Source organism: Anabas testudineus, chromosome 24, assembly GCF_900324465.2.
Source record: "Anabas testudineus chromosome 24, fAnaTes1.2, whole genome shotgun sequence".
Lineage (NCBI taxonomy): Eukaryota > Metazoa > Chordata > Actinopteri > Anabantiformes > Anabantidae > Anabas > Anabas testudineus.
The window spans coordinates 785,432-810,975 of NC_046632.1; the positions used below are offsets into that span (position 1 = coordinate 785,432).

A 25,544-nucleotide genomic window follows, 5' to 3' on the forward strand; every position below is an offset into this window, starting at 1 on the left:
GCTTGTTTTTCCTCTTCACACAGGGACTGTGGACATTGGTCACCTGCCCCATCCAGTGCTGATGCACCTACAGGCCTTTATTGACCTGTGGGACTCATTCACTCTACAGGCTGTGCAGAATGGACAGCCCTACATCTCAGACCACATCATGTTTGAGGTCTGAAAACTTTGTCTTCCATCCTTCCGTGGACATCCACGATTGTATTTTTCTGGGTTTCAGTTACATTTATGAAAATGTCCTCATATAAGCTTTGCACTATGGTCTGCTCACATATGTTACCCTACCTGTATTGTGTATATAGATCCTTCAGTCGTTGCAGTGGCTTGATCGTTTCTGGGACATCTGCAGCATGCTGCCAGCAGACTCTCAGGGCATTTCTGTGCTGTCTCTGCACTGGCAGTGGGTGCAGAAACACCTCATCCTCCGGCTGCCACAGCTGCTCCTGGGAGATGCTGATGCCACATTTGAGTATATATTTTTTATATTTTTCTTCTCACTACATAATTTGACATTTTCAACAAAGTTGCACAGATAAAAACAAAAAAAACTTACATTTATAATCTCTGTGGTGTACTCAAGAGATCACCAGGAGCTACAGGCAGTCTCTGCAGCCATCCAGACTGTTCTGTCCACACCAGTATCTGTGGCCACAGCGCTAAAAGGCATCCAGAAAACACTGGGGAAATCGCTGCCATTTAAGGTATGAAAAGACTGCATCAACCTTAACAACCAAGTCTGTGCAGATATTTACTCATCATCACTTGTTATTATTTCTGTCTTTGTTTTGATATCTTCTGTCTATATAATATAGCTGTCCAACCACAAAGAAGACAGTAAAACCAGTTTGACTTATCTGAAACCATATTGTAATAATATATTTTAACAAACCATATCCATCTCCTTCTTCAGTTGGAGACAGTGGCAGAGTGTGCGTCTCGACTGCGGCTCCTGAGTAAAGCCTTGGATGTTAGTGATCTGAGGCTGGACAGCACTACAAGTTCTTGGAGGCAGGAGCTGGTCCGACTTCAGGGTGCTGGTCTCAGGCTAGATATCAAAGAGAGTCTGCTGGAAGCCTGGGGTCTTGTTTTGCTGGCCAACAACCAGCTAGATCCACAGAAATCTGGTGAGCATGTGTCACATGACAGCCTTTTAAAGGATTTGGTGAAGGGTTGTAGAATGGTGATGGTGGTTAGCTGGGTTCATTGACACTTTTATTGTGCCAAAGATTTGGTATGGATCCTAATGAGCTAAGATCTTTATTTCTTTACCATTTGTATAAAAGTCATAATTAATGTTTTGGGTTTTTTTTTACAAAATGGAATACAACACACAGTTTTTAAGTAATAATTTTATTTATTTGTGCAATATGTTACCTAACACCAGCAATATTAAGTGGATTAAAAGGTCTCAACAAGCACAACATTATGGTAACTACACACACTAGAGGAAATTCCAGAAGACATGGAAAAAGAAGGTTATTCAAATACATCAGTCTTGAAAGGGTTAGGGTCAGAGATGAAAGAAATTAAGGCATTTAATTGTACTACATGTTCCTCTTAGGAGTGTTGGAGAGGTTAGCCTCAAGTGTGGAGCAGCAGCAGCATCAGATGACCTCCATAGGTCTCCTGGAGGTCTGCTCCATGTCTGAGGGTCAGGAGCCAGCAGATGGAGTCCACCTGGCCAGTGAGGAGCTGCAGCAGCTCAAACGCAGGGCTCAACTCTGGCCCCTGATGGAAGAACTTGCTGTACTAAACCAGCTGCGACTGAGTACTGACCTGCTGCATCTGGCTCTGTCTCCTGGGTAAAAGAAAACAGAAAAAGTTATGGGGACAGATATTGAATCAGTTTACTTTTTAGTGACCCTCTCTTGTTGACTTACAGTGATCAAGAAGCCGAGGACAGCTTACGCAGAGAACTCTCCAGACATCTACGTTACTGCCTCCAGTCTACACCAATGAACGTCAGTCAGCTCCAGGCACTCTGGTTTCTCCTCAGCAGTGACAGGGTTAGTAAAATTAAAAAGTCATCTCATTCTTCATAAACTTTTACATTACAAACTTAGTAATCCTGCCCGTGATTCTTCATCACTGTAGCCAGCAGAGGAGATGCAGTTGGTGTGGTGTGAACTGTTATCAGAGGCTTTGGATACCTTGTGGACAAGCAGTGTGACCTCTAACCCAGAGTGCTGGCTGACATGGGACCCAATGAATCCTGAGACCAAGGTGGATCCAAAGCTGCCCCAAGTAGCACATATTACGGTACTAGTCTCCATTATTTCCTGTTGATGTCATTGTCTACTCATTAGCTAACACATTAGAGTTCTTTCTGGTTACAATCACATTTACTTGTGTCTATGTTGTTTTCAGGGTCCAGCCTTGCTGAGTAAAGCAGTGTGGTCACGTTGCATGCTGGGAGTGCTCAGCAACAGTGAGGCTGAAGATCACTGGGAACCATCAGAGGCTGCCCTTCTCTCCCTCTCCTATGTCACACTAGGGGAGTGGAAAAAGAGTATTCAGCAGCTACAGGATGTATCTGCAGTGCTGTGGGATAATATGGCTCTGCGTGCACTGGCTGAGTTCAGGTAGATTAGGAACATATAGTGACTGGTCCTCTTAGGACTGTTCAATATCTCCAAAAACACTTTTTCCACATGGTTTGGATTTTGTAATCACACCCACATCTCCTCAGGGGCACAGACTTCAGACTCCAGGGCGCAGTCTTGCGTCGACAACTTCAGAGCATGGCCGACCTGCTGCCTCCTAACCTGCAAGAGGGCTATATGGAAAGCTGTGAGAGCCTCGTGGAGGATCCAGACCCTGTAATAGCTGCCCAAGAGATCCAGACAGTGTTCAGAGACTTCCTGCCCCCAAACCTGCTTCCTGATAGCCTCATGGAGACCTGCATCACTTGCCTGCAGCAGTACGTCCAAAGCAAGGTTCAAGGCTCCAGCACGTTGGCCCGCTCAGGAGTGTTCTGGGTCAACATGGGCTTGCTGCAGATCAAAGTGTGGACACCACAGACCATTTTTGACCCAGCTGTGAAGAGAGCCTACAAACTCAACTATGCTCAGCAGGAGGTCAGCAACTTTGATGCTTTTCATTTTACTGTGCTTTTATTAAAGTTAAGCTAGATTAATTGAAAAAATAATTAAATGTGAAGAATAAAAATTGAATTTTGACAATAACCTGACTCATGTTGGCTTTTTAATTGATAATGTTCCCATATTACTTCCAGCTGGCTTTGCTACAAGAGGAGTGGAGAGGACGCAGTCTGTCATCTCAGCTAATGACTGGAGCAGAGCTAGAGGAGAGCTGCATCACTGACGGCTTCCAACATCCTCGAATCAGGTCAGAGCAAGTTGTACATTCTCATTGTATGACATTTCAACTGATGGCTGAATACAGTGAACAAAAAGGACCAAAGTTGTTAGTGTTAGTTGTATGAAGTGATGTTCGAAATGAAGTGATGTTTATTTTGCTCATTCACATCAAAAAAATTTTTATAAAATAAAAAATATATATATATTTGTGGTTGTAGGTACCTGTGGATCCGTATGCATCAATTGAAAGAGCAGATAGCTGAACTTCGCAGGAAGCAGGCCTACCGACCTCAGGAACCCCAGTATAGTGCACTCTTCCAGGAGCTCCAGCACTACCTTTGTAGCATAGGCCAGGCATCTGTAGTGGAAGACCTGTTGTCTCATCTGCTCAGCTCCTTGCAAAGCTCTTCCACCAAGTCCAGGTCAGCAGTTCAGGGTCTGCTAAAGGAGGAAGCTGTATGGCAAAACTCACAGCAGCGTTTCTGCCAGAGGCTGCTAGAGGATTACTCCCAGTACCCTGATGTGGTTGGGCCAGTGCGGACCGGCATCCTCCAGCTTCGATATGGCATGAGACTAGTGGCTGGCCAGGTGGCTGCCTCACTCACGCCTGTACCAGGTCTGCCCAAGCTGGTATCATGCCTGCTAGGCTTCCCCTCTGTGTCCCCCAGCCTACCATCTTACCTGACCCGGGCAGACTTCCTCTGCTCCAAGGACTGTATGGATGTTCTGCACTGTCTGGTGAGGCTTTTGCCCCAACAGGACAATGATCACGTGGTTCCTCAGTCCACCACTCTACTTCTAACTGCTCTGCTGCATGTTCAGTGCCATGCCGTGTTCACAGGGGAGTTCAGCCAAGACGCACGCAGCCTCTTCAGACACATCTGTCAGGTCAGAACTTGGATTTTTGTGTCAAACATGTGACTCACCCATTTAATACTTTTGTTATTTGTATGTAATGTAGTTGTAATAAAATGCTATATTTTTGTCTAAAAATGTTTGTGAAACTGTTGCTATGCTAAATGTGTCATGATGCTCCTCAGGCTCTGGTGAACGAGTGGGATGAACAGGAGAAACAAAGGAGAGAGCAAGAACAGCTGAAAGCCAGTCTGTACTGCAGCCGCAGTCGACTGCATGGCTCAGGACTGACAGAGGCTGAGCAGGAGGAGAGAGAGTTTAGATGCCAGTTTCCTGAATTCAACAAGGTATTCATGTAAATCTGGTCCTGTTTGTCCTGGTGTTTTAGTAAAATTCTATTTTAGCTCAGCCTTTCCTAAACTGCAACGTCAAAATAGTAATATAAAATAATATCAGATAAAACTATATACAAAATACAGATAACAAAATAAAGTAGGCTAAAATAAAAATAGTTACAGTTGGCAAGTGATGATGGTAATGAAGCAAAGGACCAGAAATATCAGAAAACATAAAGGCTTCCTTTTACCCAAATATGTGCGACTTAGACCTTATTGAATATTAATTATCTTGTCTGCAAAACTGACTAAGAAAGCTCAGGAGTTTCTTACAAATGCATGGATGTCTTTAGTTAACTTGACGCCATTTCTTAAACACAAGTGGAAATCTCTGAAACTGGCATATGCCTAAAAATGCCCTCTCACTTTATATCCATACTCTTCATCAGGACTTTGCAGATATCATGTCCCAGCCAAGTCTAGAGGGTCCAACAGGCTCAGGGGTGGAGGAGGTGGAGGAGAAAGCTCAGGAGTCTTGTGAGAGCAGCTTCCTGTCTCCAGCTGCCATGAACACGCTGGTCAAAGTGCATCAGTGCCTGTGTCTGGGGCACGCCCAGTCACTGTGGTACCAGGGCATTGCACCAGTCAATCACCAGAAAGGGGCCATCAAAACCCTGGTCTCCTCCTATCAGATTGTTGCTCCTGTGATGTCACGCTTCTATCATCTGATTGGTTGGTATCTTGGTTTGCTCTCATTTATACCAAACATTGTTAAACATTTTAAGCAGATCCAATATATGTTTATGCAAATAGGAAATAGATAATGACTTGATTTGTTTTCCTCTCAGATGCAGAACTGGACCAACAGCTGACAGGCAGCTCTCTTCTGCTCTCTTCTCTGCTCCTGAACACATTCCAAGGCTCAGGGAGTACTGAGGGCCTGACGGTCACCTCAGAAGGACCTTATGACTTTTATCAGCAGCCCAACATGAGCGAGGCCCGCTGCTGTCTCCCTGTTTTGGAGCAGCTGAGTGTGGCAGTAAAGCAGAGACTAGAAGACTGGCCAGAACACCCTGCACTCATACAGGTCAGTCTATTGAATATCAAATCTCATCAGCCTTCTTTTTAAAAGCAATCAACAGAAAGCGCCACAAAATAGAATAATCTGCTTCAATCAGTAGGTACAAGGTGCCTCTGTGCACAAATGAAAACCTGTGCTGGTCCATATCCGGCAGAAAATTTGGGTTATTTCACATGTATAAAGGCTGTGGTAGTCATGCATACCTAACTGTAAAATCAACTTAGCTGTGTTTGATATTTTTAAGAACAACTTTAAATGTTATATTATAGTAGTATGGACTCTTCAGTATGATATGAAGTGTAATCCCGTATGTGTGTGATGTTTCCAGCTGACTGTGGTGATGGAGAGGATATTGGCTTTCAGTTTGGCCAGTCCACTTGCCAAGTTCCTTAATGGTCTGGAGATAGTGCTCTGTAAAGCGCAGGTGAGCTCTAGATAATCTCGTGTGTCAACAGTGTATTAATGCTACAGTGCCTTTTACAGTGCATGTGATGGTAATAGGTTTAATTGCATTTAAAAAAAATCTAAGATAGTTAATTATTATACATGTATTATACCATAAATCTGCCAGTGATCATTTTTAAATGTTTTTAGGTGAGCTCTGTTTATTGTTGTGAGCTCTGTTTATTGTTGTCTTCAGGACTGGGAGAATAATGCTAGCCGCCATGTGTCTCTGCGGAAGGAACTAGAACCAGTCACCCAGCTCATTGTCCAGTGGCGCAAACTGGAGCTCAAGTAAGACACATAGAGATGTTTTCAAGCCAGCATCTTATGTTACTTAAATATACATTATAGCATATTTTAACCAAAATTGTAACTAGTCATTAAGCTGTCCTATGTTTTCTTAACCTGACTACAAGACAATGATGTAAGCTCTTTACTGTTCCTGTGTAAAGTGTAAATGTGTCTTGTCCTGTTGTATGGTAGCTGTTGGTCAAGCAGCCTGGACAACGCAATGAAGCGGCACACTGAGAAATCAACCAAACACTGGTTTTCTATCTACCAACTGATAGAGATGTATCTGGATAACCAGAGGATGGAGGTCAATACAGGTAAAAGTTGTTTGACATAATTAAGCAAGTACGTTCTTTCATATAGGCTATACAAAAAATCTTTGTGTGCAAAGTCAAAACTATATACTAGATATCCATATAGGTAATGATAACAAAACTCAATACATTATGAAGCATTATTTCATTTATGAAAAGGTCAAAAAGGTGCCGCCCAAAATCACCAAATGTAAGACAGTGGAAAAAGTAGTTTACATAATGTCCATCAGCCACGATAACAGCTGAACTCCTTACTGCATTGATCCTTCCCTTCTTTTAAACACGTCTGTTCTGTCCTGTCTAAATCTTCCACCTTTAAAAAGCAGCTTCAGAGGCTATTTGTCTGTAAGGCCTTTCTCCTCAGTGCTCCTGTCCATGTCTTCATATTAGATTTTTGGAGGCATCATACATGATTCTGTAGTGTTTTGTAGCTAAATAACATTTAAATTCAAACAAAACTTAAACCTAAGTTACACTATGTCATATTAGTGTCAAGAAACACTATAAACTGCTGTAGGGGTTCATACTAACACTACAAACCATAATGACTATGCAGATTGATAAATATCATTTTTAACATATTAGTAATTTTAAATAAAGCTGCAAAACAGTTTTCTTCACATGATAGTTAGCTTAACTTAGTTAATCTTGTTAACTTAATTATTCATTTGTTGGCGGCATGGCAGACATATTCCAGAAAAAAAGAAGAAAACATGGATACACCATTTGCAACACCAAGGCTACTCCTACAAGCAATTGATTTTTGTGGTCCTCTCCTTTATAGCTGGGGAGGTGGAGCGCCTCTCCCTGTCCTCAGTGTCTTCCACCCTCAAGGCCTTTATAGAGGGCTCTACACTGGGCGAGTTCCACACTCGCCTGGCTATGCTGCTCAGTTTCCATTGTCACCTCCTTCTGGTCCCCAACCAGCCTGGGTCAGGTAAGCTGTCTCTACTTTGTTCTCTACAAGGCATACAATTCTATCTAAATACAGCACTAACACGGTGCTCATTTGTCCAATGTACATGTGCAGTGCATCGAAAGAGTAATTAATTAATGTTATTATTTTAAACATGCAAAACTAACCTTTAGTTTATATATTACCTACTGTCATAACAAGCAAGCAGTAAAAGGATGCGATGATGAGGCTTAGTGGTAAATAAATTGATGAAAACTAGTGCAAAATATTCAGTTGACCAGACAAATATAGAATATGTTGAAATAATACATTGAAAGAGCATGTAAGGAAAGAAAATATGAAATAAAGAAAAAAATAGAACGAAAGGAAAGGAGTTGTACAAGGCATGAAAGGCAAATTACTATGTTGTGAACTATATTTCACCTGTGACGTATAATAAATCAGAAACTAGGACATATGGTATTCCTTTACTTTTTGACAGCAGTATTGATGGGGACAACCTGTTAACTGTTGCCTTTGTTACAGAGTCTTTGTCCAGTCTTCTGTGGAACCTGCACCAATACTACAGTCAGTTCTCTGACTGCATCCAGACAAAACTCAATCAGCTCAGACAGCCCATCGAGAAGGAGCTCAAAGTATATGCATATACTTTATATTTATTTATCCCTTTTCTTTGCATATCAGCACTTTAATGTTGAATTGATTTCTGTGTAAACACTGTAATGTCAATTGTTGTTCTCAGGACTATGTTAAGATCTCCAAGTGGAATGATGTCAGCTTCTGGTCCATCAAACAGTCAGTGGAAAAGACACATCGGTAAAATATCACCTGGATTTTTTCCCTGTTGGGTACTTTATGCTCAGCATTTCTTCCTTAGGCCTTTTCTAGCTCAGGTACACACTGCTGGATACTGTCATTTCTTATCTGCTCCTATTGTTTTTTCTCTCAGCACTCTCTTCAAGTTTGTCAAGAAGTTCGAGGAGGCTCTAAATGGTCCAACTGCTCCTGCTTTGGTGGAACAGGGTTGCAGTGCAAATTTAGATAGTGTGGACACCAACTCAGAAGAAACACCCAACCATCGAGTTCACAGAGCACTGAGAAGCACGCTGCCTGGGAAGGGCAGGGATCTACAGGTACAAGACAACATTTTTGTTTATTATCTCACCATAACAAACAAAGGATGTTTTTTTGCCATTAGTATTATTTTTAATAGTATTGCCACTTGCCTTTTTTTAGTCTTTACTCCAGTGAATATTCAGTGAATAACAATTAGAGACATTGTGTGTGTTTTAGAATGAGGATGCTGAGGAAGGAGTTGAAGCTTCATCACTACAGGGTCGTCTGCCAGTTCTGACCAGAAAGATGAAGAAGTTTTGTATCCAGCTCCTGAAGAAAGATCCAATGCCTGAGCTGGCTGAAGACTTGGACTGCTTTACTGGTAAAAAAAATGTCTGCAAACTAAACACTAAATCTGAAGGAAAATTATTACATTGCAACTGCAAAGCTCCAATATTGCAGTTTGTTTGACGTGCGTGTGTGCGAATCTATTACATCGTATCTTTGAGTGTTGTCATGTCTTGTTTGTTTCAACCATCAATGGATTTTTTTTCCCTTATGGCATGGGTATATTCCAAGATAATACCAGGATTGATTGGGCTCAAATGATCAATTCTCAAGTCCAGACCTGAACCCTTTTGAAAATCTTTGGAATATGCTAGAGGACACTTTGTGCAGCGATTCGACTGTTAGTTTTTAGACTTAGATTTTTTAGGGTGCAGTCACTGCCTAAAGGAGCCGCTTGGACAACTTTAAGGGTTGAATATGTTCTCTAAAAATCGTTCTCTTTTCAGGTGAGGTCATCAGCACCCTGCGGGAACTGCAGAGCCTTACTGTTGACGTGTCAGCAGAGAAAGAGAAACAGAAGGCAGAGATCAAGCACATCCTGCAGCAGAAGCAGAGAGCTCTCTCTGACCTGTTCAAGATGCTCACAGAGATAGGTGAGTTCTCCCACTCTGTAATAATTTGACTGTGTTTGAGAAAAGCAGTGAACTGACTTGTCTGTCTAATATCATTCAGGTCTGTCATACCGTAAAGGAATGACATTGAGCAGGACAGACGACCCAGAAACAACACTTTGTATGCAGCCGCTGGAGATGACCACCGCTCTTTCTGCTGTCAGCCAGGAGCAGACAGAGAGCATGTAAATATAGTCTGTTCATACAAACAATAATAGCTGATAGACAGGCTTTTAATTTGGTAACCCTTTTTTAGGTTTGGTATGCTGCTGTGTGGTAAATCAGAAAAAAACACATAATATCCCAGCTTTAACTAGAAACTGTGTAACCTTTGAAAGAAAGCTGCTCTTAAGCCAAATTTTTGCATTTGCCATGATCTCATAACTGGTAGCAAGTGAAGGATTTCCTTAACAATAAAAACATATTTTCAGGGGTCACTGAGGTCACTAGAGACCAGAAAAACTGTTGTAATACTAAGCAGTGGATAACTTCCCTCTACATAAGGAAAACTGTTTATATTTTTGATGTTGTAGGTTATTTGCAGAGGTGTTGACAGCATGGGATGGATGTCAGAAGTACTTCTACCGTTCATGGGCCAGGAAAACAGCCCTGCAGACTGCTCTCCAGCACCCAGCTAAAGTGAGACAGCCAACTGTTTGTCTGATGCTACACAATTTCACATGAATTAATAATGTCATAGCTTTCTGTCACAGTGTTTTGACCATGAAGGCTAGGCATAATAGATACAGCACAAAGTTTTTATCTGCCGTTGGTTGTCTATTTTGACCTATTATTGTTTATTTGTAGGAGCTGGGTCTAGGTAACATAGAACGCTGTAGAGGTTTTTCAGCGCACATGTTCAAGCTGCTCCTCAGACAGAGGCAAAGGCTCGCCAAGCTCACTGAGCAGTGGGTCCATCTCAGGTCAGTCTGCTGCCACGGGACTAGAAGACACTTAAAGAAGTAGTAATGTAATGATTGTTGTCCTTACCGACCTATCCTGTAGCATGAAATCATTTTTGTGGATCACATTAAGAATTAAACATTATGGATATTTTGGAAAATTGAACAGTAAAAGTAAAGGTTAATCTTTGATTTTTATAATTTACTAGTTACATTGCAGTGTCCACAATGTGTGAGGCATACATCTTTATATGTCTTTTCCCCACCTCTAGGAGGCTAACAAACAGCATACAGGACATCAAGGTTGGCATCCAGAGCCACGACCGAGGCTGTACCCTTCCACCCCAGGCCCCTCTTCAGGGTTGGGTCAGCAAAGGCCAGGCACTGGCTGCCCAGTGCACCACCCTGCTGGAGCAGCTGGTCTGGCTGTTACAGTGCTGCCCAGAGGACCTCCGGCAGAAAGAGGAGACGAGCAGCTGCAGGCAGCACACTCTAAGGTGCCCATCCCCACTGGTAGCACAGCGCCAACCCCCAGGCTGTCTGATGAGAAGGGGAGATGCTGCCTGGTGCCAGCTACACCAGCATTTGACTGCAATGCTGAAGCAGACAAAGAGCCTGAAGGTGGAACTGGACACTGTGGCACAGCAGACCTCTGAAAGAGTACTCCACACATGGTAAAACACACTCACTCGAAGGTTTTAGTTGAACTCAAAGTACAACCCCAGCAGTCCTAACAGCCCTTTGTTCTACAGGGACCATTTTGTAACGTGCTGCTCAGCCTTCGACCAGCTAGGGGCCATAGCAGCTGAGATGCCCAGTGTGGAGCAGCTCTTCATGCCTGCCGTGTGCGTTGGCAGTGCAGATAGCCAACCAGCCATCACCCAAAGCCTGCAGTACGTCAGAGGACAGGTGGAGACTAACATCACTGAGTTCACCACCTGGAGGACCCAGTTGATGTCCCTGGAATACATGCATACAGGTGACCACAATGAGCATACTGTCATTCCTCCAAATGCTACAGGCATGAATTTAACAGATGCAAAACAAGTAACCTTGATGCTGGAACACTTGCAACATAAAAGTGTAGATACAAAGAATTATGTTGACCTCTTCTGCTTTTCTCATTAAAACACAGATTACCAGTCTGCCTTCTGTACGGACTTCAGTTCTGAGTTGGAGACAAACATAAACACTGTGCTGTGTGCTGTCCAGACACTTGTTAAGAGAAGGGAGAAAGAGCAACAACAAAAACACCAGAAGACTGTGATAAAAGGTGAGAATTATGCAGTAAGGGCAGATGTGCTGTCATTGGTGAAGAGAAAATGAAATTATGTCAAATGGAAAGAAATCTGTACCTTTCTCTGAGATTACTGTACACAACATCTAATCTTTCCAATGTCAACACACTCACTAGAATTTGTTACTTTATCACTGTAGGTATACCAGTTTAATAACATACCTCCTCTGGAATCAATAGGACTTGAGGAGATGTTATCAGTGCTAAAAGTGTGTTGCTCTGAATTCATTGCATCATGTTATTTATCGTTTCAGTTGGTGCTGACCAGGAGCAGGATAAGGAGCCCATGGAGGACCTGCTAAAGCCTGGCCACCTGACTCAACTCCTGGAGGAGCAGCTGCAAGCTGACGTGGAGGCTTTGTGTGGGGGCGATGTTTGTTCTGGTCTGGAGAAGCTGCTTAGGTCCCTGAAGACACACAGAGATGCATGCCAGCCGTCACAACTCCAAGTAAGGAACAGCTACAAATACAACATCTAGAATACTTAACTCTCATGTGAAGTTAGAGTGTACTGCACTGGTTCATTTTAAAGGCTCAGTGACTAAACTACTACTACTACTTCTGAACGCTTTAGCATCTGCTCATGTTGCACCGTGGCTTTAATGCGTCTCTTCTGGTGTACAGGAGGTGAACAAGGTGTGTAGGATTTTGGTGCGTCTGGAGCCTCTCTTGGGCATTTACTGTGACATGGTGTGTTACTACATGGCTGTGTCACTAGGAGCACATAGGAGCACAGGCAAACTGCTGTCTGTACTTGCCAGCATCTTTACCGAGCTTGCACAGAAGGTTTGTAATAAAAACTACTTCCTCTCATTCTAGTTAAAATAATATAACTTTGAGTGGTGGATAAATAATTGTTGTTCTACCTCCGCAGGGCTTCTGCCTACCACAGGAGCTCATGGCGGGTGGAGATGGAGAAGGTGCCACAGAGTTCCACAACTACGAGGGTGGTGGTATGGGAGAGGGTGAAGGCACCAAAGATGTCAGTGACAAGATTGAGAATGAAGATCAGGTAATTAACAGATTTAAATAATTTAGTTTATATATACACAAATAATCTTAAGGCAAGAAGTTTTTTTATTTTGCCAAATATTACAAATCACAAATCTGCCTCAAGGTATTTAACAGTTTGTGCAGTGGCCAACACCATCTGTCCTTAGATCATTATTAACTTTTTTGTCGAGCCACTCGCAGCTGAAGCTTGTGAGATTAAAAGCTCTTGGAAATGCTAGTAAGTGGCAGTTGTAAACATTATGAGATTTCAATATGTTGGGCACACACACACACACACACACACACACACACACACACACACACACACACACACACACACACACACACACACACACACACACACACACCTCAAATACTGAGATGGGATAAGAAGTTTTGCACTTTGAGCTGCTGACGATTTAAATAATGTCTTGTTAAATATTGTGTAAAATTTGTTTGATTATCTTATTGTACATGTATGGAAAAGATGACATGCGGACTGCAGTCTAATTTCTAACAACATAGTTCGCATTTAAAAAAGACATGTAACGACTATACCAGAAACGTGTAATTAGGATTTAAAATAAGCCTAGGATAATATTTTGGTACAGAATTAATAAAAACTATAATGTATATAACTGTACAAGTACTTATTACCTGACTGCAGAAGGAATTTTGTTTGACCAATATATCTTATAAAAATATTCCTGCCATGTTCTTCAGGTGGAAGACACCTTCCAGGAGGGTCAGGAAAAGGAAGATCAACAGGATAAAGGGAATATCAAGGAAGAAGACAACGCTATCGAAATGTCTGAGGATTTTGATGGCCAGATGCATGATGGGGATGAGAATGAATCAGGTAATGCTTCTTGTTCATTAGTGAGCTATGAGTTAACTGCATTCACGGCCTCCTGACTTCAGGGTCTTATTACTGGCTACAGTAAAACCAAGCACAGTCCTCATCAAGTCAGGCTGCAATGAACTCCTCACTTGGGAACACACATCCACATTTATGGATGTTTAGAGAAGGTCATGTGACCTGACACATCACATCCATTACACCTACCAGATTAAATTATTATATGATTATCTTTGATCACCTTTGGTGTGATAAAGAGCATTATTAACACTGTCTGCTTTCTTCACAAATAACCACTAAATGACTCCTGACATCCACTTTACACCCTGTATTTATCTTCATCCAAAGTTTCACAGTGTTGGCAACTCCCACTTTTTTTTGTTTCAGTCATTGTCTTGCGCTGAGCACAAAAATATAGAATATTTAATAAACTATTTACTATTTGCTATTAAATTTACAACACAGTAAAATGTGCTTAAATTGAAGGTATGTGAACACTCCAAGCATGAAACCTATTTAGTCACTGAAGTAAATTAATCATTTAGGGCTATTGGCCTTGTCAAAAATATTAGAGACCCAAAAATACTCAAATACGTTTCTCTATAAACATATTCCCGATCATTACTAATGAGATTTTTCTACTCTTAATCATTTGCACGTGAAGATGATGAATCAGGGAAAGAGGAAGAGGAGGAACTGGACAAAAAGATGGGTAACCTGGGTGAAGGCCAGACTGACACACTGGATGAGAGAATGTGGGGAGACGATGAGAAGGAGGAGGAGGAGGAAGGAAGTGACAAGGAGGAAGAGTGTGGCCAGGGAATGGACCAGGTACAGGAAACCAAATTACCATAAAGGTTATGAGGTTATGAAAATATTTGTATATATCTTTATATAGTATGAAAAACACAAGTTTGAATGGAAAATGTAAAGCAGCAGTTTACCCTTGTCTAATCTCTTGTCAACACTGTGGATTATGTTAGGGTGAATCAGAGCTCGTTGCCAAAGATGACAACTTGAATGATGCAGATCCCAGCAAAGAGAACAACAAGCAGGATAAAGAAGAGCATGCAGATGATGAGGAAAAAGAGAAGATCCATGAGCAAGGAGATGAGGTAATTTTTTAATCTTTATTTTATCTTTATACTAACTCTTTTTTTGTGATATCTGGGATGTTTCTGGCTCTAATCTGTGCCTTTTCTGTTTCTCAGAGGGACTTTGATGAGAATGAAGTAGATCCCTACCACGGCCAGCAGGACAAGCAGCTCGAGCCTGACGCCATGGATCTGCCTGAGGATCTAAACCTGGACAACAATGAAAACGATGGAGATGATGACGAAGGAGAAGGTGATGGTAAGACATGCTGCTGCACTTTGATTGCCACTCTATAAACACGCAAAAAACCTGTCTCCACATTGAAATAGCAAAACCTTTTGTGAAATACCTGAAGCAAATATACCCTGACAGTTTTTAATAGTTTCTCATTTGATTATTATTCTAGTGATTTGCTTGTGAATAAATGAAATGAATTTTTGCAGCTCTCTTAGTTGATTTTATCCAACCAACTATCGAAAATACTAATTCAGTTTAGTTTCGGTTAAAGTTCAAAGTAAAGAAGTATCTCCACATATCTGAGAACTGGCACCAGAGAATTTCAGGAATACCATCCAACTGACTTCAATGTAAAGAAAGTATAATTTTAAGGTTGCAACCACAAAAGTATTCTTTTGTCTTTGTGTCGCAATTTTCCACGTTTTTGGCACCACCAACACAATTTAAAAGGCCTCACATGAGTTATGTTGATCTCTTAATATAAAAATGGATCACATAAACCGTGCAAATGCATTGCTATGACATTTAGCCATGACACAGTATGCAACACCGGACGTCTGCTTATTAAAATCCTTTTGCATATTCTCTTATCAGAGGAGAATCCCTTCGACATTGATGAAAAAGCCATGGACCTGCAAGAGCAGGACACCGGACAGAAAGATGAGGAGGATGAGCAGGGGACAGAGGAGATGCAAGAGAACGAGACCGACCAGCCAGGGGAAGAGAAGGATCAGGAGCCCAAGAGTGAAGAGACAGAGGAAGGAGGAGAGAAAGCAGAGGCAGACAACGAATCTGCTGAGAAGGATGAGAAGGAGGAGGAAGAGAACAGGGGACAGCAGGCAGGGAGAGAGGAAGAGCTAACTGATCCATATCACAAAGAAGACAATCCAGAGGTGTGTATGTAAACAAACTATTACCTTTGCATTGTGTGATGGTCACAGACCAAACACAGAGTTTTGTTCTTTGTTTCATTGTTATGACTTCTCATGATCACAGGGTAAAGAGGATGAAGGTGGGAATAAGGATGAAGAACAGCCAGAAGCAGCTGACAGGAAGGAGCAGAACACAAATGGTCAAACTGGGGAGGAGAACATTCAGAGTGATACAGCTGTGGAGCTGGCAGGAGAGGCATCGGAGAGAGACCAAGCCAAAGAAGTACTCCTTTACTTTAATTCAGCACTTCACCTGTTTCACTTTTATTACTTTAGATAGGAAAACCCAGAGGAATTAGGCTGTAGGCAGAGCTTTCTCCTTGAAAAGAATGTGCAAGTCTACTGTATTGGTTGTAACAGCTTACTGCTACTAAGTGTGGCATTCAGGGATTACAGCCATTTTCGTACACACTCCCCCATTTAGTGAAATATACCAGCACAACATAACTCCACATGAATCACTGATTATGTGCTGCGTATTGCCAAATAGTGTTATAACATCTTTGAATTAAAGTCTTCAGAAAAATCTTACAATCAAGTAGAAAGTATTTGATGCCTTTTGGTTTGCCAGGAGCACGGTAGCGGGGCAGCTGATGCCAGCCAATCAGAGGGCCACCAGTCAAAGTTGACAGCAAGGATGGTTTCAAATATACAGACTCAGAGCAAGACTCAGGTATGGCTGGTCACCCAGACAGAGCTCAGCTCTGCATTGCACTTTCACCTCTCAGTCCATCATAATGTATCACAGCTGTTTCATTTATTTTCCTGTATTAGAGCTTCAAGCGAAAACCTGGTCGTGCAGACAATGAGCGAATGACAGGGGACTACAACGAGCATGTGAACAAGCGACTGCGTACAGTGGACAACAGCGAGGATACACTCACGGACAGCAGGCAGCAGAGTGATGCCAAGCAGGAATCAGACCTGTACGAACACATCAAACAAGGAGAGTCAGCCTATGATGCCCAGACATATGGTCAGTTATCAGTCATACGTACAATAATAATTCATATTCTCTAGTCAACATAAACATTTTAACTAACTGACGGAATGTGGTGCCTGTGGGTTTTTCTCTATAGACGTGGCAAGTGCAGACCAACAGAAAGCAGCAGGGACTCAGCAGGAGCATGATGAGGAGAATGATGAGGATGTTGCCATGGAAACGGAGGACCAGGAAGACAACCTCCAAGCCACTGACATTCAGGAACTGAAGCCTGAGCAGCTGGACTCTACTAAGACCTCACAGAAAGGTACATACATCTTCTTATGTTCAAGATTCATTCAAGATTCCAAAAACTTTATTAACCCCAGATGGAAATTGTTTTGCCTTGTTCAGTGTAGTGTAGTGTTGATTTATTCATAAATAATATGAACATGAATTATTTTTTAATTTCACTTACAAATGTCCCAAGCTTGGAGATGCACCCACAGTTGCTAGTCTTTGTAAATCCTGCACATCCTCTGACTTTTCACTCTTCTTCTTGTACAGGTGTAGACAGTGGTGAGATGGAGCTGCAGAGGCAGGGAGTGGAGGAGGAAGAGGAGAGATGGCAGGACCAGCAACATCCCAGAAAAGACGAGCGAGCAAACAGAAGCACAGAATCCACAATTTACACAGTTCCTCAGCTCCTGTTGAAAACCCTGCAGGTAGACGGCTACTGCAACACAGCCCCACAGCCTTATTAGCACAGCCTCAGCTTTTGTTCTTAATTTGTGGAAAGAGTAATTGAATTATTTTATTTATTTAGTTATCAAAGTCTGAATTTTCAAGCCATGCATGTGTGTTTCTGTGTGCAGAAAACAGAGAGAGACCCAGAAGAGATCAGGAGGGAGATGGAGCTGCAGCTGGAAGCCTGGCACAACCTGGCTCCAGGAACTCATGAGGAGGTGAGTGTGACCCATGAGTGTCGTTCTACAGTTTACAAATGCTGAGTTGTAATAGTTAAACTCAGAAATGTGCTGTGTATCATAAACTTTTACATAAAATAACTTGGCATCTAACAGTAGTGAGAATTTAATATCAAATAACATAACAAGGTAATAATGACACAATAAGTACATTACACTAAAATGACCATGTTTTTGCAAGAAAAGCATATTTTCTAAGATAAGGACATTAAATACAGTGTAGACACTGTTAATAATAATGCAAATTTAATAAGTGAATAATAAAGAACTGATCATTACAAAACCAGTTTTTCAGTGATGGTAACACAGCTAAAGACATCAACAGTCTGGTTACTGCTGCTTACACTTAGTGTTTCTTACCAGACCCTATAGGTTTGAGCAGACCGAGATTAATTGTCCTTAATAAGGCTTTTTATTTTATTTAAGTTTGATGCTGTTTACGTCTTTTTCTTCTTCCCTGCATTTTTGGCACATTAATGTCACCACACTATGTACAGATGCAGACCTACAGTGCCAATGAAGACATTTTGCCATAGTGCTCCTTGTGATCAGCAGAACTAAAGGGTGCCACTGTAGATGATTTACACCTGAACTATGTCTCTTACATTCAAGTTGGCAGAAGATAAAGTTTTAAGATAAAACTAATGGCCCTACACATCAGGCCTGCAAAAATTGCTCCTTTATTATTGTCAGTTATGGTCACGTGTCAGTTGTGGCTGTGTGGGAGGGGATGTTAGTGTTACTGGTGGTGTGAAGCTGATCATTGAATGATCACTGTTAGATCTTTAGGGGATCTTCAGTAGATTTGTAGTAGATCACTGGTGGATCTGTTGATCTGTGATGAATCTCACTTGACTCACATATTTTGACTAATGACTTCTTGTCTGTGTTCCAGGAGAGTGCAGCGGTGTCTATGTGGCATCAGTACCAGACTCTGACTTCAGCTCTCTCCCAGCAGCTGTGTGAGCAGCTCCGTCTCATCCTGGAGCCCACACAGGCTACAAAGCTCAAGTCAGTACCAGTACACTCAGTTATAACATGACAGCCATTGTGTAAAAGGGACAAGTTGTCCCTTTACTGCCATCATGTCAGTAGGCCATGACGGCAAAGTGAAAACGTCCTTTTGGAAATTGTGATTTTATTAAAAGTAAAAATGGAAATCTGTCAAAAGTTCAACTGCCCAAATCTTGAAACCTAAAAGAACCATGTTTGTTTTTGGATCTTGTGCCGCTCCACAGAGGTGATTACCGCACAGGGAAGCGTCTGAACATGAGGAAGGTGATCCCCTACATCGCCAGCCAGTTCCGTAAAGACAAGATCTGGCTGAGGAGGACAAAGCCCAGCAAGAGAGACTACCACATCTGTCTGGCTGTGGACGACTCTTCCAGCATGGTGGACAACCACTCTAAACAGGTAATAGAGCCCTACAGTATGTCCAGAGATAAACAGAGGACAGAAGTAATGATGGGCTGTTATTGGTTGTTATGATAAGAGCATAATAAATGACCTGCTGTCTTCTGTGTGTGGTGAAGCTGGCCTTTGAATCCCTGTCGGTAATTATCAGCGCTCTCACTCTGCTGGAGGTCGGACAGGTGTCTGTGTGCAGGTAAGCACTTCTCAAACCAAAGTGATGATGTTCAGGTTCAAAGTGAAAAAAACAAATGGAGGTGTAAAGAAATATGGAGCAATGGGACAAAAATCACATAATGACAATAGGGACATTACAATGTATAGTTTGTGATGGTATATTGTCTATAGTTGAGGGACTACTACAGATTACTAGATTTTGTTCCGCACAAACATTTGATGTGAAGCTGACACATCTAACATGTGTTCATTGTCCAGTTTTGGTGAGCAGGTGCAGCTGCTTCACCCCTTCCAGCAGCAGTTCAGTGACGAGTCGGGGGCTCGGATACTCAGACTCTGTCAGTTCCAGCAGAAGAAGACCAGAATCGCACAGGTCTGTGAATTCTTCAATACAGAAACCCTGAATTGTTCACGGGAACTTGACTATAATAAGAATGTAGTATCTGTTAATGAAGGAGACAGGATATGAGTTTATGTTACAGTGCGTGTCCGTCTATCACTGAGCATCTCTTCATCTCTCTCCTCTGCAGTTTTTAGAGACCTCAACCAAAATGTTTCTAGCAGCACGGCAGCAGATTCCTGGATCTCTAAACTCAGGTAATGACTCCCACTACATACTGTGTGATGTTGTTTTGTTGACACACAACTGTGACTGTCTGCTGGCCGTTGTGGAGGGAAACTCATCATCATCATCATCATCATCATCATCATCTTTTTAATCAGTACTTTGTATTATGAAGTACCAAACTGACCTAAACCTTTCCGGAGCACTTCACTTGTTCATCTGGATCCGCAGCTCAGGACACTTTTTCATACACACATTCTGTGTCATTCATGTATTTGAGTGTTCATGAGACAACACATAATAAATATAAACTAAAGTATTTGTTCAGGTGAAACCACTGATTCATATCAAAGTCTCAGAAAGTGCAGCTGTCAAGTCTTTACCAAAGGACACGTAGGATGATGCTATGGACAGAATCAGTTCTTCCTGTATTCGACTCAGCCTGGTGCAATTTAAAAAGTTATTTTTCTATTTCTATTGTATCCACTATTCAAGAGCCAGATAGACTAAGCTACAGTACTTCACACTTACTACATTTATTTAGCAGATTTAGTTACTATTCAAACTTTCATGTTTGAGAGTTTGTTAAATAAATCAGTAAAAGAAATAAATCAAAATTAAATATTGTTTAAAATATGTTGTTTTCAAGTACATTTTAACACATGTACTTAGAACTGCTAATTAACACACTCCAGTAGACATCAGTGTGTTTTAGCAGATGTGACCTCTCATTTGTTTATCTACTGGCTTCTGTTTTGAACATCTCTCCAAACCTCAAGTTAATGAATCAACAATAAACATGAACATTAAATAAAAGAATATTATACAAAAGCTTTTACAGAATTATTATAAATAATATAAAAAGAATATTCTTATATTTATAATTGACAGGCAGCCAGTGATGTTTATGAATGTTGAATAAAGAGGCTCTTTTTGTGCCACTTATTTATTTAGTGATCACATTTCTGACCTGAACTTGAAGTGTGAGACTGTGACATCACTGTTAGGTGTGGCACAAACATACAGTACTGTATGTGTGTACTTTTATCTGAGTGAGTAGCTGTGTAATGTCTTAAAATCCTGCCCCTTTCTACTTTGACCTACACAGACACAGCCCAGCTGCTGGTCATTGTGTCTGACGGCAGGGGGCTTTTCCTGGAGGGAAAGGAGCGGGTGGTGACAGCTGTGCAGGCAGCATGCAGCGCAAACGTGTTCGTCATTTTCATCATACTTGACAACCCCAACTCACGGGTGAGTGAAGCTGCATTTGACCTTTTTGTTAGTATAAGTATAAATGTAGGTATAACTGAACCCTGGTGGTGTTGCAGGACTCCATCCTGGACATCAAGGTGCCCATATTCAAAGGGCCGGGAGAGCTGCCAGAAATCCGCTCCTACATGGAGGAGTTCCCCTTTCCCTTCTACGTCATCCTGCGGGACGTCAACGCCTTGCCAGAGACCCTGAGCGATGCGCTGAGGCAGTGGTTTGAACTTGTCACAGCAGCCGACCAGTAGACCAACTGGAAGCCATCTGTCATAGAGGGAGAGGAGAAATCAGCAGCCAACTGCACAATGCCACTCTGCTGCTAGCGTCTTAGCCAGAACTGAGAAAAAAAACGATTTGATGCTGTACATGTGCCTTTATTTTTTATTTTTACAGTAGATTTTAGTAGTTTGATAGGGCCTGAAAGATTTGTCTTAACTATCAGGGGAAATCTGTTTGTTTGTAATGTAATGTAATGTAAGGATTACTTTAACATGCATGGCTGATATGAACCAAGTCAGTGGAGTCAGCAAATACGTTTGTCCACTTTGTACAATATCCCTGGAATGTTTTTGTGGAGGCTTTAGTCAGTATTAGTCACATCCTTGATCTTCAATGTGAACACAACAGATGTACAGAGGATAGAGGAAGATTCTGTTTTTGTGAAAAAGAATTTCATCACCCAGCAGTGGCGTGTGGGTGTGGTCATGACACACGGAGGGACTCGAATGTGTCGTGGTGAGGAACAGCTCTGCATCTCACTTCACAACTGCATCAGATATGTAGCCACAGCTTTGTCTGGATTTTTAGACATTCACATCTCAGTGACATTTTTGATAAATGCTCGAGTAAAACAGTTCCCTGTGGTTTTAAATCAACGTGTGATGTGTTGATCTTCCATCCATGCTGTGATTTCACAGTGTCTGTCAGGAGTAGGTGTTGGTAAAATGTTTATCACCTGTGTTTTGTGCTTTAGTGCATCCTTCTGTTCAACCATGACACAAATGATCCTGACAATAAACAGTTTACATTGCTATGTCTACTTTACACTCAACAGATTTATCACAGAAGAAGCTTCAAAATGTCTGTGCTGAATATGTCTCAGATTTTAACGCCTCACATCTTTAAATTATTAGTTTTACATGCTACAAAAATGTAATTTTAAAGTTTGAAATTATGAACAGACCAAAGTATAATTTAACCTGCTATGTACAGTATGAAGATGTATCAATATCCTATTGTATGTACAGTATATATTTTGTATTTAGGTTTTATTTAGATTTCCATTCTATACAATATTCCTCATGATGTCATGAGTCCACTGACTACAAAGAAAGACAAATTGAAGAAAAATAAACAAAACATAAATACATTTTCATATATATATATATATATATATATAGTCCAGATAAGAGTCTGTTGCAAGAGGCCTCAGAGTTTGGTGACAAAAGCAGGAAAAGTTATTTTTAACTTGAAAATTGAAAATACAGCAGGAAAATATGGCAAAAGAATAAGTTTGGTTTTCTGTTTCTTTCTGGTAACGTGGGCTTTAGATATTAAGTTATCCCTTTTTCAAGAGAAACACTCCTGGGTCATAGTCTCAACAGCAGAAGTGCCTCAACAGAGAAATTACTCATTGCATAAAGATATTCACTGATGGTTCAAGGGACCCAGTGAGTGGGAAAACCAGATTTAGGATTTATGTGACTGTCCTTGAAATTAGGATTGATCTGCGTGTCTCAGATGAAGACGTCCGCTCCACTAGAGGGCAGCACCGAGTCAGCGCTGTCATAAATCATCATACGTCGTCCGCTCCACTAGAGGGCAGCACCGAGTCAGCGCTGTCATAAATCATCATACGTCTTCCGCTCCACTAGAGGGCAGCACCGAGTCAGCGCTGTCATAAATCATCATACGTCGTCCGCTCCACTAGAGGGCAGCACCGAGTCAGCCTCAATTAAAATTAAACTTCCAAAGCGGGTCACTGCTTGTGAGACATGGCGGCTGCGAGGCTACCACCCACGGCTCTGTCTTTAAAACAGGTAACCTTTAATCTGTACAGCACTCGAACTGGAACTGTTCAAATGCCTAAAATGTGGACTGCTCCTATTTATGTAAAGCTCGCAGCGCGTTAAACGTAACGTCAAGCGCTCGCTTTAGCTAATGCTATATGTGTATAATGTCAACACTGCTGTGTCGGTGCTTCAAGGCTAATGCTAACTTACAGTAAGAGGACGAGGCTGAAGTTCGCTTCTGATTCGGCAGTTAAGAGAAGATCAGCGACGTTTCTCAGTGATTTAAACCTTTCATTGTAGTGAACATGTACATGTGGAGCCATGTGCACATAAAACATGCAGAATATTCCTCCAAACAGTAACGTTACACTAAAACAGAAACACCTCTTCACTTATTAAACCACTGTAATCCAGTAATTTGAAGAAAGGTGCTCTTGAACCTCTGGATCTTCCTGACACGCTCTTTCAGATCTGTATGAACATTTAGACTTACAAACTCAGCAGTGTTCCTCTGTGTTGCTGTTTACCTTCAATCTTACTGTAAAGTTTGTTCTTATTATCTCCACACAGTGATAAATACCGAGCAATAAAAGAGAAAGTTAGTATGTGTACTCCAGTGTGTCTGTTTACAGCAAACTGTTGTGTGTAAGTCATTGATAGTAATTCAACCAAAGATCACAGCATCACCAGCAAATGAGCCATTGAAAACATCAGATGAGGTAGAAAGAGTACATAGAACTGTGAAGGGACACTGATCTGTCCGTTAGAGAACCATCCACAGCCATCTAATGATTCTGAACGTCTATTTTCTAGCCTTTCCACTGAAATATGCAGTCTCAAAAAGCTGTGAACATCTGATCCATCTGAAAAAGTGAATCTCAATTACTGCTTTTCTATAGAGGACTTAAAGAACTTTAACATCTCCCACTAAATAAAACTACAACAGTGGCGAGTTTGTACGTAGACTCTCTTCTGAAGTCAAACCTATACGTCTAGTTCTGTCTCTGTTGCTGTTGGTAATCTTTTGTCCTAACAGTGTGGAAGCCATTGACTTGCTCATGGACTCACCTGTGCTGTGATGTTTGACTCAAACAGGCCTAATTTTAGAAATAAGTCAGTCTCGTGACCTTACATAATGATGTTCCATGACCCAAAGGAAACCACGTTGAAGAAAGGGAAACAAGGCAAAGCACTGAGCTCACCTGTGCAGCACGTAGGAAAGGAAGTAGTTTGACGGTGGTTAGCGCGAGGTGACTCTGCTTTCCGTCACACCATTCAATGCATTTCTCCAGAGATTTGATTGCACCTTCAGAGTGTCATTGAAGTGGATGCACTGAATGGGGACATTCTCTACATAGTCAGACTGTGTTAAATCTCTGTTAAAAACACAACAGATTTTAATTCATTTCTAAAGTAAACTAATCTGTTCTCTTCGGTCTAACTTGCTGATGTCAGTTTCTACAGAGGCAAAAGGTTTTGGGGATTTACAGAAACATGCTGAGGACCATTCAGCAGGTGCCAGATGGGAACGACAGAAAGTACCTCAAAGACTGGGCGAGAGATGAGTTCAAGAGGAATAAGAACGCCACAGACCAGGTAAAGAGCTTGAATGTTTATTTCTCATCATCCTGATGTCCAACTGGTTAAATAGAGTCTTTATCACCTCACGTTAGATACTGTGAAGATGTTGTGAAATGCTTCAAAAGACTTACTGCCTTTATTGATGACATGACGGGAACACTGAAAATTATGTTTTATTTTAGGTGTATTGTAAAATTATTGATTAAAAAATAGGTACAAATATTTTTTGTACCTATGTACTTTTTTTGTTGAAATAACCCAAGTCACCTTGTCCCAGTAAATACTAGTAGTATTTTCTAGAGATTTAAAACCAACTTCAGAGTGTTTCCAAAGTGAAATGTCCAGAAAAAGCCAGTATGAATGAACCTACTAATTATACGGAGGAGAAGGGATATGGGATTATTCTACTGTTATTTTTTCTGTGTACTTTGCTCTGTTCATTACAGCTGATTTTCTATTATTTTTATTTTAGGATTCCATTCGTATGATGATCACACAAGCTAAAAACCACCTGGAGGAGCTGCAGAAATCTCTGGCGTTGGCCAGAAGTTAACGAAACTCAACTGCTAGGAATCTCCATAGTGGTTCTATATAAAGACTCTCATGTGGTCTTCATAGAGAAGACACTCTAAGTGCTGAGGTAACCATGGAGACATGGACACCCCACACTCTTGTGACTTGTGTTGTGCTTAGGAACGGATGGTATTGACCTGAGGGGATCATCCTGTGCTGCTGTCTAC

General features: G+C 41.5%; 2 protein-coding genes across 2 annotated transcripts in view; both read left to right on the forward strand.

Annotated features, from left to right (window-relative positions):
- Positions 1–22,241, forward strand: part of mdn1 (midasin AAA ATPase 1) — a 57,052-nt gene extending 34,811 nt beyond the window's left edge. Inside the window, exons 53-102 of the mRNA XM_026340684.1 lie at positions 24–157; positions 303–469; positions 581–701; positions 911–1,124; positions 1,562–1,802; positions 1,883–2,006; positions 2,095–2,259; positions 2,368–2,582; positions 2,690–3,077; positions 3,236–3,348; positions 3,539–4,208; positions 4,361–4,522; positions 4,960–5,242; positions 5,359–5,597; positions 5,920–6,015; positions 6,232–6,326; positions 6,519–6,643; positions 7,425–7,577; positions 8,082–8,191; positions 8,299–8,372; positions 8,506–8,689; positions 8,850–8,994; positions 9,407–9,553; positions 9,633–9,756; positions 10,105–10,210; positions 10,379–10,494; positions 10,746–11,147; positions 11,226–11,452; positions 11,609–11,746; positions 12,025–12,218; positions 12,394–12,555; positions 12,644–12,781; positions 13,486–13,621; positions 14,286–14,452; positions 14,605–14,736; positions 14,833–14,974; positions 15,548–15,846; positions 15,950–16,108; positions 16,457–16,558; positions 16,660–16,861; positions 16,965–17,135; positions 17,375–17,532; positions 17,683–17,772; positions 18,689–18,804; positions 19,032–19,206; positions 19,326–19,399; positions 19,639–19,753; positions 19,911–19,977; positions 21,054–21,196; positions 21,274–22,241. Coding sequence (XP_026196469.1) covers positions 24–157; positions 303–469; positions 581–701; positions 911–1,124; positions 1,562–1,802; positions 1,883–2,006; positions 2,095–2,259; positions 2,368–2,582; positions 2,690–3,077; positions 3,236–3,348; positions 3,539–4,208; positions 4,361–4,522; positions 4,960–5,242; positions 5,359–5,597; positions 5,920–6,015; positions 6,232–6,326; positions 6,519–6,643; positions 7,425–7,577; positions 8,082–8,191; positions 8,299–8,372; positions 8,506–8,689; positions 8,850–8,994; positions 9,407–9,553; positions 9,633–9,756; positions 10,105–10,210; positions 10,379–10,494; positions 10,746–11,147; positions 11,226–11,452; positions 11,609–11,746; positions 12,025–12,218; positions 12,394–12,555; positions 12,644–12,781; positions 13,486–13,621; positions 14,286–14,452; positions 14,605–14,736; positions 14,833–14,974; positions 15,548–15,846; positions 15,950–16,108; positions 16,457–16,558; positions 16,660–16,861; positions 16,965–17,135; positions 17,375–17,532; positions 17,683–17,772; positions 18,689–18,804; positions 19,032–19,206; positions 19,326–19,399; positions 19,639–19,753; positions 19,911–19,977; positions 21,054–21,196; positions 21,274–21,459 — 8,606 coding nt within the window. The 3' untranslated portion in view covers positions 21,460–22,241. The remainder of the gene's footprint in view (positions 1–23; positions 158–302; positions 470–580; positions 702–910; positions 1,125–1,561; positions 1,803–1,882; positions 2,007–2,094; positions 2,260–2,367; positions 2,583–2,689; positions 3,078–3,235; positions 3,349–3,538; positions 4,209–4,360; positions 4,523–4,959; positions 5,243–5,358; positions 5,598–5,919; positions 6,016–6,231; positions 6,327–6,518; positions 6,644–7,424; positions 7,578–8,081; positions 8,192–8,298; positions 8,373–8,505; positions 8,690–8,849; positions 8,995–9,406; positions 9,554–9,632; positions 9,757–10,104; positions 10,211–10,378; positions 10,495–10,745; positions 11,148–11,225; positions 11,453–11,608; positions 11,747–12,024; positions 12,219–12,393; positions 12,556–12,643; positions 12,782–13,485; positions 13,622–14,285; positions 14,453–14,604; positions 14,737–14,832; positions 14,975–15,547; positions 15,847–15,949; positions 16,109–16,456; positions 16,559–16,659; positions 16,862–16,964; positions 17,136–17,374; positions 17,533–17,682; positions 17,773–18,688; positions 18,805–19,031; positions 19,207–19,325; positions 19,400–19,638; positions 19,754–19,910; positions 19,978–21,053; positions 21,197–21,273) is intronic.
- Positions 22,242–23,148: 907 nt separating this feature from the next.
- lyrm2 (LYR motif containing 2) lies at positions 23,149–25,515 on the forward strand. The gene is made up of 3 exons (XM_026341303.1): positions 23,149–23,250; positions 24,679–24,819; positions 25,277–25,515. The coding sequence occupies exons 1-3, from the start codon at positions 23,206–23,208 to the stop codon at positions 25,355–25,357; spliced, it is 267 nt and encodes an 88-aa protein (XP_026197088.1). The 5' UTR covers positions 23,149–23,205; the 3' UTR covers positions 25,358–25,515.
- The last annotated feature ends 29 nt before the right edge of the window (positions 25,516–25,544 follow it).